This window comes from Balaenoptera physalus (genome assembly GCF_965194825.1).
Source record: "Balaenoptera physalus genome assembly, chromosome: 4".
NCBI lineage: Eukaryota > Metazoa > Chordata > Mammalia > Artiodactyla > Balaenopteridae > Balaenoptera > Balaenoptera physalus.
Window position 1 is genome coordinate 12,647,580 of NC_138891.1, and position 18,781 is coordinate 12,666,360.

The 18,781-nt window shown below is 38.4% G+C and overlaps 1 protein-coding gene across 1 annotated transcript in view; it reads right to left on the minus strand.

Moving 5' to 3' along the window:
- MRPL3 (mitochondrial ribosomal protein L3) overlaps positions 1-18,105 on the minus strand; it is a 39,732-nt gene extending 21,627 nt beyond the window's left edge. Inside the window, exons 1-4 of the mRNA XM_082459359.1 lie at positions 17,991-18,105; positions 15,987-16,085; positions 6,139-6,238; positions 4,462-4,522 (exon numbers count right to left, since the gene is read on the minus strand). Of these exons, the coding sequence (XP_082315485.1) occupies positions 4,462-4,522; positions 6,139-6,238; positions 15,987-16,085; positions 17,991-18,044 (314 nt within the window). The 5' untranslated portion in view covers positions 18,045-18,105. The remainder of the gene's footprint in view (positions 1-4,461; positions 4,523-6,138; positions 6,239-15,986; positions 16,086-17,990) is intronic.
- Positions 18,106-18,781: the final 676 nt, after the last annotated feature.

Below are 18,781 nucleotides of genomic sequence, written 5' to 3' on the forward strand. Positions count from 1 at the left end.
AAAGAAAGGGAAAACGTTAGGCCCCCAAACCCATCATCTATTAGAAGTTATGGTGGAATATAATTACAGAACAAGAATATAATCTTTAAAAGGGCCCTAGTACAGGAAGTGGGTAGTGGTGGTGGTGTGGGGAACGCATCAATATATGTGCTAGACTTTAAATTTTATTTAGAATAAATTACATAAAACTGACATATTTCAAAGACTGGGCCTTATTACCTATTTATAGCCTAATGAAAACTGTGAAAAATTATTCTGCTAGAATGGTTTTATATATTAGATGTAAAGATCTTTCCCATATAATCTAAATTTGTATACTAAGACCTTTTAGATGAAAAACTATTTCTGGTTTAAAAGTAAAAATTAAAAAGAACTCTATTAAATATATATTCACCTCACACTCCAACACAGCAATGGTAAATTTACTTATTTATATAGAAAATTATATCCAAATTCAGCACAGGTAAATACAATGTAACTTTCAGTGTAAGCAGACTTCCCAATGCAATCATTAAAAGAGGAACATTTTAAAAATTTAAGGAAGCCTTCAAGAGGCTGCTACTGTTGGTTACTGGTCACTAAAAAGAAAATGTCTGCAGACAATTTCACTCTTGAAGTAGAAAGATTCTATTAACACTGTATTTTCTTAAATTAGTACTTTTCCATTTTAATTTTTCTTATTTAGTTAGTTATTTCTAAAGTATATTTAATCCAGCAATTAAAATTGAAGGTATAAGGTAAAAAACTTGAAATATAAGTATAGATTTAACCATTAAATATCACTATTACAACGTGAGAAAAATGAACAATTTCAATTAAGAAAAAAGTCTCAAATTAATCTCTAACGGAAAGGAGATGATGAAGCCAGTTACTAAGGAGACCAGTTTTCAGTTTCATGCTAACTAAAATGTGGGTAATACAAAGGCCTGATTTTACTGACAATGTTATTTGAAACTGGATTAATTAGACTTGCCTGCTTTAAAACAGATGTTCATATGTTATAATTTGAGTAGAGTTGAGAAAAGGCAGGCACTGGGACTCTGTGCTGGGTAAAGGAGCAGCAGGAAAAGAAGGTCCGCCGGTGAGCTCCTGACTGTTCTCCAGTCCAGTGATTCTCAGAGTGTGGTCCCTGGGCTAGCAGCATCCACACAACCTGGGAACTTGTTAGAAATGCAAATTCTCAGGTACTACCCCAGATCTAATGAATCTGAAGATTGGTGGGGGAGTGGAGGTAGGGGAGATTGTGAAGCCCACTCAAGTGTGGGAAATGATGCTCCAGGCTGTGAACCCATGTCCCTCATCTGACCTAACCATGTCACTGCACCATTTTTTCTCTAGTGTTTGCACCTGTAACAGGATTAATAATGAAGACAATGGAGCCCAGAAGTTTCAAAATTTTAAAACAGGGGCTGAAAATGGAGGACAAGGTAGAAAATCTCTGGCTGTAAGTGAGCCATAGCAAGAGACTGCAAGGACTCAGAGCCTATGTCCAAAAGATAATGGTTCCATTTACAGTCAACAAGGAAAAAAAACATTCTCACTGGCTGCGAGGGCTAAAACTCCAAGCGGGGTGAACTGTCCAAAAAATGAGAAACATCAGGGAAAGGATGTAGAAGAATTTAAAAAGGAAAAAGAAAAGCAAGCAAATTCATGTGTGCGTGCACATACACATGCACAGGAAAGTCAACGGCAAAGAGACAGCTTCCACCAGGACTGGGTGTAGCTGAGACCTAAGCCTGAACCCAGGAGGAATCCAAAACATCTCCACATGAGGACAGAGCTCTGTAAATTCGCAAGCACTTACAAGCATCCTGAGGCCATAATAACATGCCAGCTCCAAGAGCTGTAGCCATTGGCAACATTTAGTGAAAGGTCAAAGTCTGTTTCATTTTGATCTCAGGAAATACCCCGAAAAGGTACGCACACCAGAGTACAGTGCACATGCTACACAAAGTCAAACAGAAGATGGTACTGCAGCCCACACAACAATGAGGGTTTTCTCAAATGCAGGTGCCCCTTTTCCAGAGTTGAATGTCAACTACTCTAAATCCCAGGGTTAGTTACTCTCCCAGCTCTCATCAGCCATCTAGTCCTGAGGCTGGCACATGGCTGTACACACTCTTGTTTTCTAGGTACACGATCTTAAAACACAAAACAAAACCAACACACTCTCCTTCTACTTTACACTCACAAGGAGAAGCCTGAAGTTTTAAAAATAGCTTTTAGGAAGCCAAGGAAACCCAACAGTAGCCTATGAAATGAAAGCATCTAGTGAACATAGGCACTGAAAGGCTAGGCTCCAACCCAAGCTAGTCACAAACACTGCCACAGAGCATCTGCTAACAAAGGAATCTGACTTTGCAGGGTTTCCTGAATATCTCATTTACCCTGTAAAATATGTAATGGAATGCACACATTATTAACCGTGTGTAAATTAACAAATTACCGTGAGGCATTTTATTATACGTAATAATTCAGGAATTTAAAAAGTAAAACCATCTGATTCACAACACACACATCTCCCCACTTACTCAAACCAAAGCTTTACAGCTCCGATATTTTGACTTCTTCACAAGGGCAGGCAGAACAAACGTTACCAAAAGACCAGTAATTTCAGATGCCCCAGCAAGTAGGAATGAGTTCGCAACAAGCAGGAAGCAGGGAGAAAAAGAGGAAGGTTCACAGTCTCTTTAAATAGGCCCCACTCTCCTCTACTCCACCACCAACCTAGCCTACTCCACCACCAACCTAGCCCACTCCACTTCTAAATAGCTAATCAAAAGTTAAGGCCCCTAGGACCTGTGTGCAATGGCCCGTATTTAAAAGTAGGCAGTAATAATAGTAGGAAGTGAAGAAATATCTGACGGCGTTTAGGAAACTGATGCCTGATTTATCTGGTTTCCTTGGATATAAGAAGCTGCTCTGTCTCAGTCACTGTGATTCTAAGGTTAACCCAGAGAACCAGTGGGCCACTGTTCATTTTCAAAGGGTTCTCAGTCAGAATATTCCAAAAAGAAAACTGAGGCACATAAATCAGTGAAACTACCATCTATGTTGATAGAACAAGAAACAAGAATGGACAAGAGCTGGGAAATTGCCTGGCGGTCCAGTGGTTAGGAATGGGCACTCTCACTGCCGTGGGCCAGGGTTTGATCTCTGGTTGGGGAACTAAGATCCTGCAAGCCACATAGACAAGAGCTGATATCTGGAGTTAAGCTTAGCCTAGATCATGTGGATTCTAACAACTGATACTGAACAATTTATTTCTATTTTTTTTAATTTTTATTTTTTTATTTTTGGCTGAGTTGGGTCTTCATTGCTACATGCCGGCTTTCTCTAGTTGCAGCAAGCGGGGGCTGCTCTTCATCGCGGTGCGTGGGCTTCTCACTGCAGTGCCTTCTCTTGTGGCGGCGGAGCACGGGCTCTAGGTGCGCGGGCTTCAGTAGTTGTGGCACGCAGGCTTAGTAGTTGTGGCTCGCAGGCTCTAAAGCACAGGCTCAGTAGTTGCGGCGCACGGGCTTAGCTGCTCCATAGCATGTGGGATCTTCCCGGACCAGGGCTCTAACCTGTATCCCCTGAATTGGCAGGCGGATCCTTAACCACTGAGCCACCAGGGAAGTCCCTGAACAATTTCTATATAAACATATTTAAAGGCTTGGTGACTTCATTCCATAGTGAGATAACCTCAGCTGATTTTTGAAAAACTACTTCTATAAGATCTAAATGTTTCCTGGAGATTACCTAGCCAGTACTGGGCTTATCTTAACAGACGGTAAGATATTAAAAAAAAACTACAGTACCCCAAATACCACCACCCAACATAAGTATGATTCAAAGTCAGCATTTCTGTTAGAGTGAAAATTAAGTGTTAATTTCTACCAAATTTGAACCCTTGTTTACACATAACAAAATATTTCGCTTTTGTGGAAGAGGTCTCTTCTAGTGCCAAGAGATGATGCCACGCTGTTGAAGACGCCTAAGGTGTAATCCTATTTCTTCTTTCAGCTCATGATAGGATTTTAACACAGTTCCAAAAATGCTTTACAGTTAGTTACCTTAGGGGAACCTTAAGCACAACTATCGCAAATAGTGCAAGATGTCTGTAATTTAACTGCTTCCTGTATCTTTCACCAACAAACCGTATGCTGCCTTTGGTCTTCAAACAGATGTGGGCCCAGCCCACAAAGAACTCAGTAATGGACCTTTCTCTTAATCCCATCTCAAGAAGCACACATCTCAGTTTAAAAGCTGTAACCCAAAGTGAACTCTTCACATACAACTAATTCGGTGCAATTTAAAAACCAGTACCATAAGTAACATTAAGGATTAGAGTTATGAATGAGAATAATGGTTACTTATCCTTTATTCACTGACTTTGAAAGGCTGCACTTCTTTCACTCACTCTGCTGTTTTTTAATATACAAGGAAAACAAAAGGAAAAAACCTGTTACGTGGACCTACGTTTTGGCCGTGACATCCACATACTGTCCTGGGCGAAAGTGAGCAGCATAAAGAGGAGTGCCTTTATGAAAAGAAAACAAAAAATCAGTATGAAATCAGCCCAAAAATAACTTCATTAAACATAAACTACATACAGGAAGCCTTCTAGCTATCAGATTTCAAAATGTCAGGAGAGTCTCTTCCGCAATTTTAATTATTAGCAATGTCAACAATAAAATAAGAAAACTGCTCAACAAATGTATTTTAATGGACTGCATGTAGGCTGAAGTATGGGGCACATGGTGCTGGAGTGGCCAACAGCCCACGGCCACTGGCGCGCTTGTGCCTTCACAGAGGCCAACGTGATACTGGCTGAAACAGGCAACTCCTGTGACAACACTGTTCCTGCTGATAAATACATGAGATTCTTGGTTGTTTCTGTGAATAACAATATGTTAAGATGTATTTCCTATTTCAAATAAGGAAAATAAAAATAAGAGAATGACTCAAAAAACACGGGGGCTGGATCAAGTCTTTTTTTTTTTTTCCTATTGGAGATAAGTTATCCAAAAATAGGAATCAATTTTAACATCATCCAGTAAAAGACTTTTTTTTTAAAGCTGGAACCAATGTAGTAGAGAATGTAATCAAAAGCTATTTTTGTTTGTTTAAAACAGGGAGTAAAGTGCTGTAGGTTTAGTGTCCTTTAAGGGAGGACCCAACGTGGATTTACATGGGCAGAGAAAAACCTTCATTTAAGAAAAAATAGGGGAGATTAAAAAGTGACCGAATTTCTACGAGGTTGAATGACCTGAACTGCTTATATTTGACCATTTATCACCCACACACACAAAATTATCATATGGTTTGTGCTACAGCAAAAGTTAATGTGGACTTAATTTTTATACTTGTTAGTTTAATTCCATGTACTTTACCTCAAGATGAAAAACTTGCACTTCAAAAAATACCTTCAATTCTAACTTATATCAAGGCTGACTCTACCGCCCCTATTAATAAGGCCTATTGCAATTGTATTCTACTTCAAGAAATTCAGTTCAGGTATTAAAATATCAAATCTTAAAACATCCTTCTACAGTCTACCTGTTAGAGAACTCAAGTTCAAGAGATCAGGGAGCTTTTCTGAAGTTCAAAGACATCAAAATGCCATTAACTATATGAACCAATATAATCATACTGCCAAATCTTACTTTTTGACATCCCATGGAGTAGGTAAAATACTTTGAAATTTTTAAGTAAGAATCTTTACATTTAAGATCTTTACAAGGTGCTATGGTCAGTCACTTTCCTGTTTCAGGCTACATTTTCTCAAATTATCCTATCTCAGTGAGAGTCTACTCTTCACTTAATAAAATGCCAGCCTACAAACAGTGAACTTCACATTTTAAAAGTTCATTTATTTATTTGGAGTGGCTTTTCCAAATGTGAAACCTTCTGTACATTAAAAACAAAAGCGTTCCTCCCTCTTTCATGGAAAACAAAGAATTCTCTACAGTTCTTTCCACTTAAAAAAGAAAAAGACTTGTTTGTCCCTAGTGATTAAATCAGATACAGTTCTATATTTAAAAATAAATGTTTGGGACTTTGTATTGTGAATTCAGCTTTATTGAAAGGGCTGACATTAAACAAATCACATATTTGGGTATTTTTACCTCCCTCTTCTCCCCCACCTCAGATTACCTGGCTTAATTACAGCATTATCTGTTACATTAAAGATTTTAACTTTCTGTTTTGGTGGCAATCCAAGTTCTCGGTAAAATTCCAATATAGATGTAGATTTCTAGAGGAAAAGCAGCACATATAAATAACACATTAATTACGAAAAGCGGAATTTAATGCCTAGAGATCTAAACTAAGTTACTAACACTCCAGGAAAACAAATTAAAGAGCACTCTGCCTCCCCAATGAACAAAAGAGTACTCTATTGACCTTAGTTAAGGGAGGTGAGATTTTCATCCATCACGCTCAGAATTGGCATAGTGTAGCTCATATAAAGAATTGGCATAGTGTAGCTCATATAAAGAATTGGCATAGCGTAGCTCATATAAAGAATTGGCTTAGTGTAGCTCATATAAAGAACTGGCATAGTGTAGCTCAAAGTATACGGGGAAAGACTCTTGTTCCACAGGAAAAGAAATACAGTCATGCTCATATTTGGATTTTGACTGGAGACCGTCTGTATCAAGAACCCCAATCCTGGGAAATCTGACTCTGTCTAATTTCCCTGCTGTGTCCAAGCAGCTGGGAGAAAACATGACAAGTCACATTCAAATGTACAATCAGACTTCACAGTGAGTCCCAGTGTGGCCTGGCCAACCCACATTCCCCTGTTAAATCCCTCTCATTCCCCAAGGCAGCTCTGCCACATCCTCTTAAAACCTCCAGCACTCTCCCCTCCTTCTCCCTGCTTTGAGCTGATAATGCTGCTTCTTATTTCACTGAAAAAAACAGAAGAATCGAGAGCCCTTCCCCAAGCTTTTACCACCAAATCAATCATCACCCTCCCACCCCACTCCAGGTGCACAAGAGGCACATGGGCAGCTTTCAGAGAACACCAAGGCCAGGGCCTCAGCTTGGAGGCTGTAACTTCACCGGTCTAAGGGGGCATCCAGGTGTCAGTGTTTTTTCAGCACTCCATATGGTTCTGATGTGAATCTGGGGCTAGGAACCACAATAACAGATGAACTGTCCATGTTCTTATTAAAGCCAAATCCTTCACTGTGTACTGACTCCTACCTCCTCTCACCTACTCAATGGCTTTACTCCTGAAACTGTCCCCACCATCTTCTGAATCAACAATTTCCCCCTTTCCACTGGAACTTTCCTAGCAGCATAAAAGAATCACAATAACTCACATTAAAACACAAACTTTTCCTTGGCCACATTATCTCCTCCAGCTAATCTTTCTGTGCCTGCCCACGACAAGGCTTTCATCAGGAGCTTCCAGCCCCTCGTACTCAATGGAACATGCTGGCCAAAATCACCAAATGCCCTGGTCACCACGAGCACTGCTTGGCACGGGCAGCTGCTCTCTCCTTGGAAGGCCTCCACTCCACTTCCAGCTACTACTCCCTGATTCTTTCACAGGCTAATGACCCACTTTTCTAACATCCACCCCAAATTCTACTCTGAACTACAAATTCTTCTGCCCAATTGTTAAGTCAACATTTCACTTTGATGTCACGCAACAACTCAAGTTTAACACGTCTAAACTTGAACTCAACATGCCCCTGCCCCGCCAGGCCTGCTCTCCTCATCTTCCGAGTCTCAATAAACAGCAGCTCCATACTTCTGTTTAGACCAAAAATTCTATGGTCACCTACAACTCTTCTCTTTCTCACATCCCATGTCCATCCATCAGCCATTCCTGTAGCCTCTATTTAAACACTTAGCCCACATCAGCCACTTCTCACCCCCACCCGAGCCAGCCGTATATTGTCTGGTTTATTTCAGTAGCCTCCTATCAGGTCTCCAACTTCTATACTCCTGACCCCCTGGTATGTTCTCCATTCACAGACTGGCATGATCCTTCTAAACTCAAGTTACGTTAGTCTCCACAACGGTCTGCATCTTGTGCAGAAGAATCGAGTCCTAAGTCCTCACCATGGTTTCCAAGGTTCTACACCACCTACTCTCCTCCCAGCTCGCCCTGCCACGGGGACAATGTGCTCCTTACCCGTCTAAGAACTCACTAAACAACAGCCTTAGGTCCTTTGCACATACTGGTCCCCCTGCCTGGAATGCCATGCTGCCAGATTTTTTTCCCTTTCCCTTTTCCTCTCCATAGTCTTAAACTGTCTATGCTATTTACAACTGTAGAAAATGTCTGCCTCACTATTATAGGTGCACAGAATAACGACTTGACTTACACACATCATGGAAAGATTATCACAATAAGTTTAGTGAGCATCCATCGTCTCATATAGATAAGAAATTAGAGGAAAAGAAAACAAATTTTTTCTTTGTGATGAAAACTCTTAGGATTTACTCTTAACAACTTTCACATATAATGTACAGCAGTGTTAATTATATTTATCATGTTGTACATACATCCCTAGTATTTATTTACCTTATAACTGGAAGTCTGTACCTTCTGACTGCCTTCATACAATTCCCCCTCCACCATCACCTGCCTCTGGTAACCACAAAACTGAAATCTTTTTCTATGAATTTGTTTGTTGAAGTGTAATTGACCTATAACACTGTGAGTTCCTGGTGCAAAACAAAGTGATGCAATATTTCTATATATTACACAATGATCACTATTATAAGTCTAGTTACCACCTGTCACATACAAAGATATTACGTAGTTACTGACTATATTCCCCACACTGTATATTTCATACCCATGACTCATTTATTTTGCAACTGGAAGTCTGTACCTCTTAACCTCCCTCACCTATGTCTCTCCTCACGTCTCTGCCAGATTTCTGTATAATATGCTCCCTCACTTCATTCAGGTCTTCACCCAAATATCAACTTACCTTTCCTGATTATTCTACCTAAAATAGCACCACTTTCTGTCTCTTGCAATGTCCTCAGCCCACTTTATTAGTCTTCAAAGCACTTCCCTCCATCTGTCACAATACACATTTTTTAATTGTTTATCTTCTGTGCAATAGCTTCCCTGTCTCATCCCCAAGCCCACCAAAATGTAAGCTTCTAGAGAGCAGAGACTGTAGTGGCTGCTCTATCCCCAGCTCCTGGCAGGTCCTACTGTCTGCTCTTCCCTCCACCCCTGCTTTTTTGTTCTGCTATTGTAAATATCCTTGAATAGAAAATATCCTTGAATAGAAAACTTTATGGACAACTTATTCCCTTACCATAATGCCCTGTTGTCTTTTTTTTTTCTGTTTTAATTCTTAACTCTTGATATAGATACTGTAAGACTTACCAAAAAAGCTGTACCACTTCCTGATGTGAAAAGCCTCTTTCATGAGAATATAAGCAATAATATTTATCTTCCTGCTGTTCCCTCTCCCTCTGTTTCTCCTCTGATCCTAAACGAAGCACCTGTAGGACCCCAATGAGCCACAGTACTCTACGTATGCTTACCTGTGCCTGCCCATGCCAGTCTGTTGGCCTATAATCTCCCCCTACTATGTACTTCCAAAGCTCACTGAAAGTCTGTTAAATACATGTCTAGTCCCAGGTCCAGTGATAAGCCACACTTATCTGAAGAACATGTATTTGAATATGCAGCAAACTTCAGGTACTTGCTAATTTCAGTTTGAAATAAGAACTGTGCCCCTTTATAACTTACTGAGTAGGCTATCCTCAGCTGACATGAAATTGGGTGGCATTGGCCTATAAGCAGAGAACTTTAGTTTTTGGATCAGTCCACAGCCCCCTGAGAATCTCCCTGGAGCCCCCCCAGTGGGACTGTGCAACAAATGCTGAACAGCTCTGCTCTGGATGTCCACAGAAGATTGTTCTCTACCTCACAGAGTCCCCTCGGGAGGCTATCCTTTCTTCCAACAGTGATAACATACATTCACTCCCGTCATTCTCTATGGTTTCACTTCCCATATGCTGAAATCTAAGACTGATATTCAACATCGCTTTTACCAAGGCCCCTGCTTTTCATCCTCAGTCATACTCACTTCTTCCACAAAAGCAAACACAAAAGTTCATTTAAAAATGTGGCTCCTCGAAAAAGAAATAAAAGAAATCCAGACTAGAAGGGAAGAAATAAAACTATCACTGTTTGCAGATGACATGATACTATATATGGAAAATCTTAAAAGATGCCATCAAAAAAACTATTAGAACTAATAAATGAATTCAGTAAAGTGGCAGGATACAAAATTAATATATAGAAACCTGTTGCTTTTCTATGCACTAACAATGAACTATCAGAAAGAGAAATTCAGAAGACAATCCCACTTGCAATTGCAAATTATCAAAAAAAAAAATACCTAGGAATAAATCTAACTAAGGAGGTAAAAGACCTCCTACACTTGGACAACTAAAAGACACTGCTGAAAGAAAGTGAAGATGACACAGAGAAATGGAAAGATATACCATGTTAATGGACTGCAAGAATTAATACTGTTAAAATAGTCATACTACTCAAGGCAATGTAAAGATTCAATGCAATCCCTATCAAAATACCAATGGCATTGTTCAGAGAACCAAAACAAAAAATCCTAAAATTTGTATGGAAACACAAAAGACCCAGAATAGACAAAACAATTTTGAGAAAGAAGAACAAAGCTGGAGGTATCATGCGCCCTGATTTCAAACTATACTACAAAGCTACAGTAATCAAAGCAGTATGGTACTGGTACAAAAAGACACATAGATCAACAGAACAGAATAGAGAGCCCAGAAGTAAACCCACACTTAAATGGTCAACTAATCTATGACAAAAGAGGCAAGAAAATACAATGGGGAAAAGACAGCCTCTTCAATAAATGTTGTTGGGAAAACCAGACAGCTACATGCAGAAGAATCAAACTGGACCACTTTCTCATACCATATACAAAAATAAACTCAAAATGGATTAAAGACTTAAATATAAGACCTGAAACCATAAAACTCCTAGAAGAAAACATAGGTAGTACAATCTTTGACCTAGATCTTAGCAAAATTTTTTTGGATCTGTCTCCTCACACAAGGGAAACAAAAGCAAAAATAAATAAATGAGACTACATCAAACTAAAAAGTGAAGGAAACTATTAAGACAAAAAGACCACCTACTGAATGGAAGAAGATATCTGCAAAAGATATATCTGATAAGGGGTCAAAATCCAAAATATACAAGGAATTCATACAATTTGACAGCAAAAGAAACCCAACAACCCAATTAACAAATAAGCAGAAGACATGAATAGACATTTTTCCAAAGACATACAAATGACCAAGACACTTGAAAAAACATGCTCAACATCACTAATCATCAGGGAAATGCAAATAAAACCACCATGAGATATTGCCTCCCACCTGTCAGAATGGTTATTATCAAAAAGACAAGAAATAACAAGTTTTGGAGAGGATGCGGAGAAAAGGGAACCGTTGCGCACGGTTGGCAGATATGTAAATTGGTGCAGCCACTATGGAAAACAGTATGGAGGTTCCTCAAAAATTAAAAATAGAAATACCATATAATTTAGTTACTCTATTTCTGGGTATTCTTCCAAAGAAAACAAAAACACTAATACGAAAACATATATGCACATCTATGTTCATCACAGTGTTATTTACAATAGCTAAGATACGAAAGTGACCTAAGTGTCCAACACTAGATGAATGGATAAAGATGTGTATATATGTGTACACACACATGCACAATGGAATATTACTCAGCCATGAAAAAAAATGAAATCTTGCCTGCAACAACATGGATGGGTCTAAAGGATATTATGCAAAGTGAAATAAGTCAGATGGAGAAAGACAAACACCATATGATTTCACTTATATGTGGAATCTAAAAAAACAAATGAACAAAGGTAACAAAACAGAAACAGACTCATAGATACAGCAAACAAACAGGTGGTTATCAGAGGGGGATGGGGTGGAGGGGATGAGTGAAATAAGTGAGGGAGGTTAAGAGGTAAACTTCCAGCTACAAAATAAATGAGTCAGGAGGATGAAATGTACAGCATGGGGAAAATAGTCAATAATATTGTAATAACTTTGTATGGTGACAGATGGTAACTGTGAGGATCATTTTGTAACGTATAGAAATACTGAATCACTATGTTGTGTATCTGGAACTAACAGTATTTTAGGTCAATTAAACTTCAATAAAAATTTTAAAAATGTGTATCCTTAAAATTATTTTCCTGATGTATTGGATTCAGATTTATTAAATTTTAGAACAGACTTCAATTTTATTTTTGACCTTCACATATTCCACCTGGTAATTTAAAACACATTATTTTATTAATATTGGTTTTTAAGTATTCCAGGAGGCTTATGAGAAAAATCCTGTACTTTTTTTAGTAATACAAAATGGACAAGATAAACATCTTGACTAAGTAACTACAGACTGAGACATAAAAAGGACAAAGGTAATACATATTTCCTGATTATCTTCCAATTTCACTAAAAGTGAATAATTTTTTTCTTTTAAAATCAAAATATCATAAAACTAATTGGGTATCTGTCCTGAGAAAAACCAGATGTTCAAGTTGAGTTGAGTCAACAGCAGTGTAACAGAGGGCTTTTTTTCCCCTCTAACTTCCAAATAAATGATTTCAAAAGGCAATTTAAAAGACTGACAGCAGCGTCACACTTGGATAAGCCTATCTATGAGGCTGCATTTTTTTCCTCCCTCTTCAGTTCTCTGCAATTATCCTCCTCACAATGAAAATGCTTCTCTGCTCCTAAGATGAATTGATTTAACCAACTTTAAGGCCACTTAGCTTCCTTATTCAAAAACACTATGTACCACATCAGTTTTTATTTATTATAAGGTACACAAATAGCAAAAGCAAAGCAGTCTAGTTTCTTGGAGGCATAAATTCTTTACAGATTAAAAAAGAAATAACATTCTAGCCTTATTATAAATAAAACTGATTCAATCAACTCATTTTAGAATGCTTAACTATTTAATATTACCTAGTCATAGGTGTCTCTTCTCTCTCTCAAACCCTCTATAATCAATCTACCTGCAGTTTCCCTGAGGGCTACAATATGTAAGAGAAAGTCTGTATACTTTTAGTTTCAAAAACCTTTTTCCTTTCTGAACCAAAATGCTTTACTTATAAAGAATTCTAGAACTTCATTTTCACATCCTATTCTGATGAAAGGTCATTCAAAGACAAAATTTTTTTCTTAATATTATAATACATGACCTCTGGTCCTAGAAAAATAATATCTTGAAGGGCCTCTGTAGCACTTCTACACCAGAATAGTGAACAGTTTTAAAAGTTTATGTCAGATAAGTGGTTAAAATTCATCACAGTATAAGAATACAGCATCCAAATCACCCTGCTGTGCTATATATTCATTGGTGAGATAAAGCTTAAGGTATGAAGACCAGAGTCTCAAATATGAAAGTAGAAATAAAAGTACTATCGTTTCTGTAATAGTTTAGTTATTATGTTAATAAGACTTCATCAATAAGACTATCTTTATCACTAAGTAAAATAGAATAAATTGAGCTGACAAGTTCATTTTTGGAGGGGAATTTTGTTTTTTCTGAAAAACTAAAATATTTGAGAACCAACGTGAGACTTAGAACTGGGAGAGAATTCAGAGACCATCAAGTCCAATCCCTTGTCTTCACGGGTAAGAAAATGGCTGTTCAAAAAGGTGGAGTGAAGGAGCTACTGGCAGCCACGGAAGAACTCAGCTCTTCTTATCCCACGTCCACTCATTTCCCACTACCGCACAGTCCCAAGGAAGTGATGTTCACAAATCTGCTGGAGCAGAATGGATTATCCCAACAGGACACCTGACTTACAAATACCAAGGCTGTAGAGTCAAAAATTTACAAAATTGGTAATGAAATAAAGATGACAGTGCTAGTCCTAACAAAAACACAGAAATACAATCAATTAGAAAACAGAGGTGTCTATCAAACTGAAGAATTGTTCACATGATTCACAGGAAGTTGGGCAAATATTTACACACTTAAAAATTCAAACATTTGACATTTTAAAAAAATGTTTCCCAAAATATCACATTGTGTTTTTAATTACTGTGGTATTATCTGAACCCTGTAATTATTAGGCAATAAACTGTCAGGAATAGCAGATATTACTATGAAGGCTTAATGAAAAATAAACTATACTACCATAATATGCAAAAAATAGCTAAGTTCTCTAATACTTACGAGACAGGCCTATTAAACCATAGGACTCCAACCAGCGCCAATTTGCTGATCAGTATATACTTATAGGACAATTCCACCTGGATTTTCTAAAACACTTCAAACACGTCTTTCCTCCAAAGCACCCCTTTCCTCGTCCCTGTCCCAGGTCATGGCATGAGCACTGACCTGCTGGGTCCTCTTCCCACACGCTCACACTCACCTGATCTTTTATAATCCCTGCCTCTTCCAAGCCCAATGCAACTGCTCTAGGGCAAAAGACTTTTATCAACTCTCCCTGAGGGCTTAAAACAACCTCCTAAATGTCCTCCCTGCACCTGGCATCTTCTAATTTAGTTAACCATGATAACAATTTGACCACTGCCCTCGTTAAAGAATTCAGAAAGTTCCTCAAAGTCTACATGATGAAGTCTAAACTTGTTAGCCCTCCATCCTGACAACCCCACCTGTCACACCTTTACCACATTCTCCCCAACTGCACACTAAGATCCAGACACATGGCCCTTCTCTTCCCAAGCATGAATGCTCTTCCATGCACCTGCTTCTGCAGAGCCCACTCTGCCTGGCATGCCTTTAGCACCGACCCTCCTTTCTGGTATCCTCCCTGTGAAACCTCCTAGGATTTCCAAAAGCAGAATTGGCCAACGTACTTGTTGCATTTACAGTACTGTATTGAGATAGCCAAATTAGTCCATCTTCCCTATGTATTCCCAAAGGGTGGATATCAAGACACAATTAACAAAGTAAGGCTTTCAGAGTCTAACTGTCACTCTACCTCTTATTGGTGGGTGTCCCTGAGGGAGTTACTTAACTTTGTTATCTTTAGAGTCTGAAAAAGTTAATAAATGTAAAAGACTTAATGCCTACACACTCAGCAAGTAATAAGTGCTCAAAAGTTAACTATGACAAGGAAATAGGAGGCAATCGATAAACACTTGCTAGTTTTGACAGCTGCACAGAACAGGTTGTCTCCTAACTTTCGTTCGTGTTCATTTCATAAATAATTTATAATGGAAAGATGTTAATCTAGAGACAAGCAACGTTGTAGTAAACCGAAAGATGTTTCAGCAGCCATTAGTGAAAACCATCACCTTTTCTAGAAAGGCATTCTCTGCTTTTAGTCATCCCCAAACCCGCCAAAATACTAATTGTGCAGATTTTTTCACATTTAAACCACAAACTCAGCATTCTATTAGTATTCTACTTGGGAAATACACTTTATTCAGAAAAATCTGATGTGACTTCATACACAGCTTTCTTCCCAATACTGAAAACTTCTAATATATGAAAAATTCATCCTTACATGCTGTTGGAGTCAAGACTTGAGACAATTTAGAAAAAAAATGAAATTAAACATAAAACAACCACAAAATAATCAAATAGCTACCATCTTTTGAGTGTCTGTTACATGCCAGGCACATGTGAAAAGTCTCACGTAATCCTGGCACCAAACCTCTTAGGTAAGTAGTATATTTATCCACATTTTACATCTGGGCAAATACTGAAGCTTAGAAGGTGAAGTTACTTGTTCCAGACAGTGAAGGGAGGTACTGGAGCAAACTTAAGTCTCCCACACTCCTGGGGTCAGTGGCTCTATCAGACTGCCTCCCCACAAATCCACAGTTCACCTCCTGGACAAGTCTGTGGCTATGGGATATCCTCAAAACTTAAAGAACTCAGAATCTCAAAGAATTCAGGTCTAAAACTAATGAAATGCACTATTCTAGGAATGAAAGTGCACCCTTACATGGAAACGTGATACAGTTTTTCCTCCTACAGTCAGGGCTGCCATTTTTCCATTATGATTTTCTTTTGGAGTATATTTTAGGATGTGACAGTCTTGTACCTAAAAAAACAAACATAAAATAACTAAGTATGTGCCAGGACACATGTTAACATTACATATCAGCCACACTGAGGCCCTCGGACAGTTAGGAATTCCCTAAAGTTTCTTATCTCACCATCCCTCTCATACCAACCACACTCTTAAAAAAACACTGTCAAATACTGAATACAACACAAACAGAAAAGTGCATAAAACACAAATATACAACAAAATGAGTATTTATAAAGAAAATATGCATGTAACCACTACGAATGTCAAAAATCCCCCAAACCTCTGTGTCTCTTCCCAATCCCCCCCACACCCATTACCCCCCACCCTGTTTACCCCTAGAGCAGTGGCTCTCAAAGTGTGGTCCCCAGGCAAGCAGCATCAGTCACCTGGGAACTCCGTGAAAATGCAGGTTCTCAGGCCTCAGCCAAGACCTACTAAATCTAAACTTGTGTGTTTATAAGCCCTCCAGGTGATTCTGAGGTAAAGTTTGAGAAGAACTGTCCAAGAAATAACCACCTCTCTTGACATTTATGGTAATCATTTAACTTTTCATTATAATTACTACCTTTGAAAGGATTGTTTAATCCATAGTTCAGTGCTGCCTGTTGAACCTTTATGTAAATGGAATCAGACCACATATACTCCTCCATATTTTCCTGCTTTCACTCAAGATTCTATTGGTAAGGTTCTCCCATACTGTTGTGCACGGCTCTATTCTGTCCAGTTTCACTGCCACCCAGCACTCCATAATGTAAATACACCATGATTTATTTACTCATTCTACCATGATGGACATGGGAGTTATTTCTACTTCTGGAGTATTAAGAGTAATGCTGCTATAAATCATCTGTTCGCATTTTCTAGTAACACTCAGGAGTGGAACTGGGAGACCACAGGTTCACGTACCTCAACTATTCCATAATGCTAAACTATTTCCTGAAGCAGCTGTACCAATTGACAATCCCACCCATCATTCCTAAAAGCTCCCAAAGTTCTGTAGAGTTCCAGAAACTATAATCCCTTCCTTGATCATTCAGAGTCAGTAAAAACTTACTAAGGGCTTACAGGCCACCTGTGCCTGTCAGCACTGGAAGCACTTATGTGCATGAGGTCTCATTTTACTCCCCATCACCTGCCTAATTGCTTGTCTAAGGCTTGACTCCAATATGAACTGAGCTGTTCAAAGTGATCTGGGGAATGAGTCTCAACTTTATCAGTGATCTTTTTATAATAATGATAAAGACTATAACAGCTAACATTTGTTGGACATTTAATATTGTTTTAAATTTTAAGTGCTTGACATTTAGCATCTTGAGCAAGCCTCACAATAACCCTTTGAGGGAGATCACAGTGATTTCTTCTACAGAATAAAATTATTCTTTTACAGATAAGACACAGTGCTCCAAGGAACACAGCTAGAAAATGGCAGAACCAACATTTGAGGTATTCTGGTTCCAGGGCCTACATTCTTAACCATTGGAGTTTAACCTTATCTCAGAGAACAAAATGCTGCTTCCCCAGACAAAAGTGCTACATTCTGAGTTAGTAAAGAGATCAAAATTACAATTTGGAATTGAAAGAACTCCATAAATGAAAATAAGATGGGACTGAGATTTTTTTCTGATTATGAATTAAACTAGTAGATCTGTAAGAAGCTAGGTTACAATTTTTTTTTTTTAATTCATTGCCCCAGTTATCCCAATGCCAGTATGAAGAAAGCCACCACTCAGGAATGAGTGAGAACATTTACTGACACCATCAGAAGTAAAACTCTTTTACAGTATCTATGCTCGACTTTATCTCTTCTTCACCACACAGTCAAATGTTTCAGGATACAAATATTGCCCATTTAGGTTTGCACAAATAGATCTCAGCCCACACATAGATTTGTTACATCTTCTGTTTCTTTCTTACCTGAAGTAATGTGACCACATGCTTCTGACCATCTTTGGTCCATAAGGGCATCATGCCTAGCTTCAGTGCAATAAGGCCTACTCTAGAGGAACCTGGCAATTAAAAACAAATCAATATTCACACAGACTTTTCAACATTTGTGAACACGATACAACGGTATTTCCTAAATTTTGGTTTCATATAAGGAGCAAGCAGATAAGAAACATGCTGATATATTCATACAGTAAAATACAACTGTTCCTTACAGATATAATTGCCTTCAGCCATGCCTGACATAATATATTGGTACTCAATAAATCTCTGTAAAATAAAAAATATAAGAAAACCATACAAAATAAAGAAAATAGTTAAACTGATATATTCTGGTATTTAAAAGTGGTATTAATAGAGGGCATGATAAATCCATCATTATGCTTCGCTTTCCTAATATCAATTCATATCCAACCTCATTAATTAGGAAACATCTACTATTCAAATTCTAATAAGTTAGCTGGAGTTATTGAGATGACACAAGTGGTCATGTTGCTAAAATATGTCAGCACCCACCATGACACCTAGATTTGTTGCATAAATTGATAAAGTTGCTCCACTAAGAATTCTAGCCATTAAACAATTCAACAGCCACAATAACCTCCAACCAACGACAACTCCATGAACAGGAAAGGCCTTATGCTTTTTGGTCTGGCCACACATGGATTTAGCACTCAACCAGGCACAAAGAGCTGATTCTGGGGTTATGCTTGGCAGGCGTGGAGTGGTAGAATACCCCAGCTACAAACGTCTGTGTGATC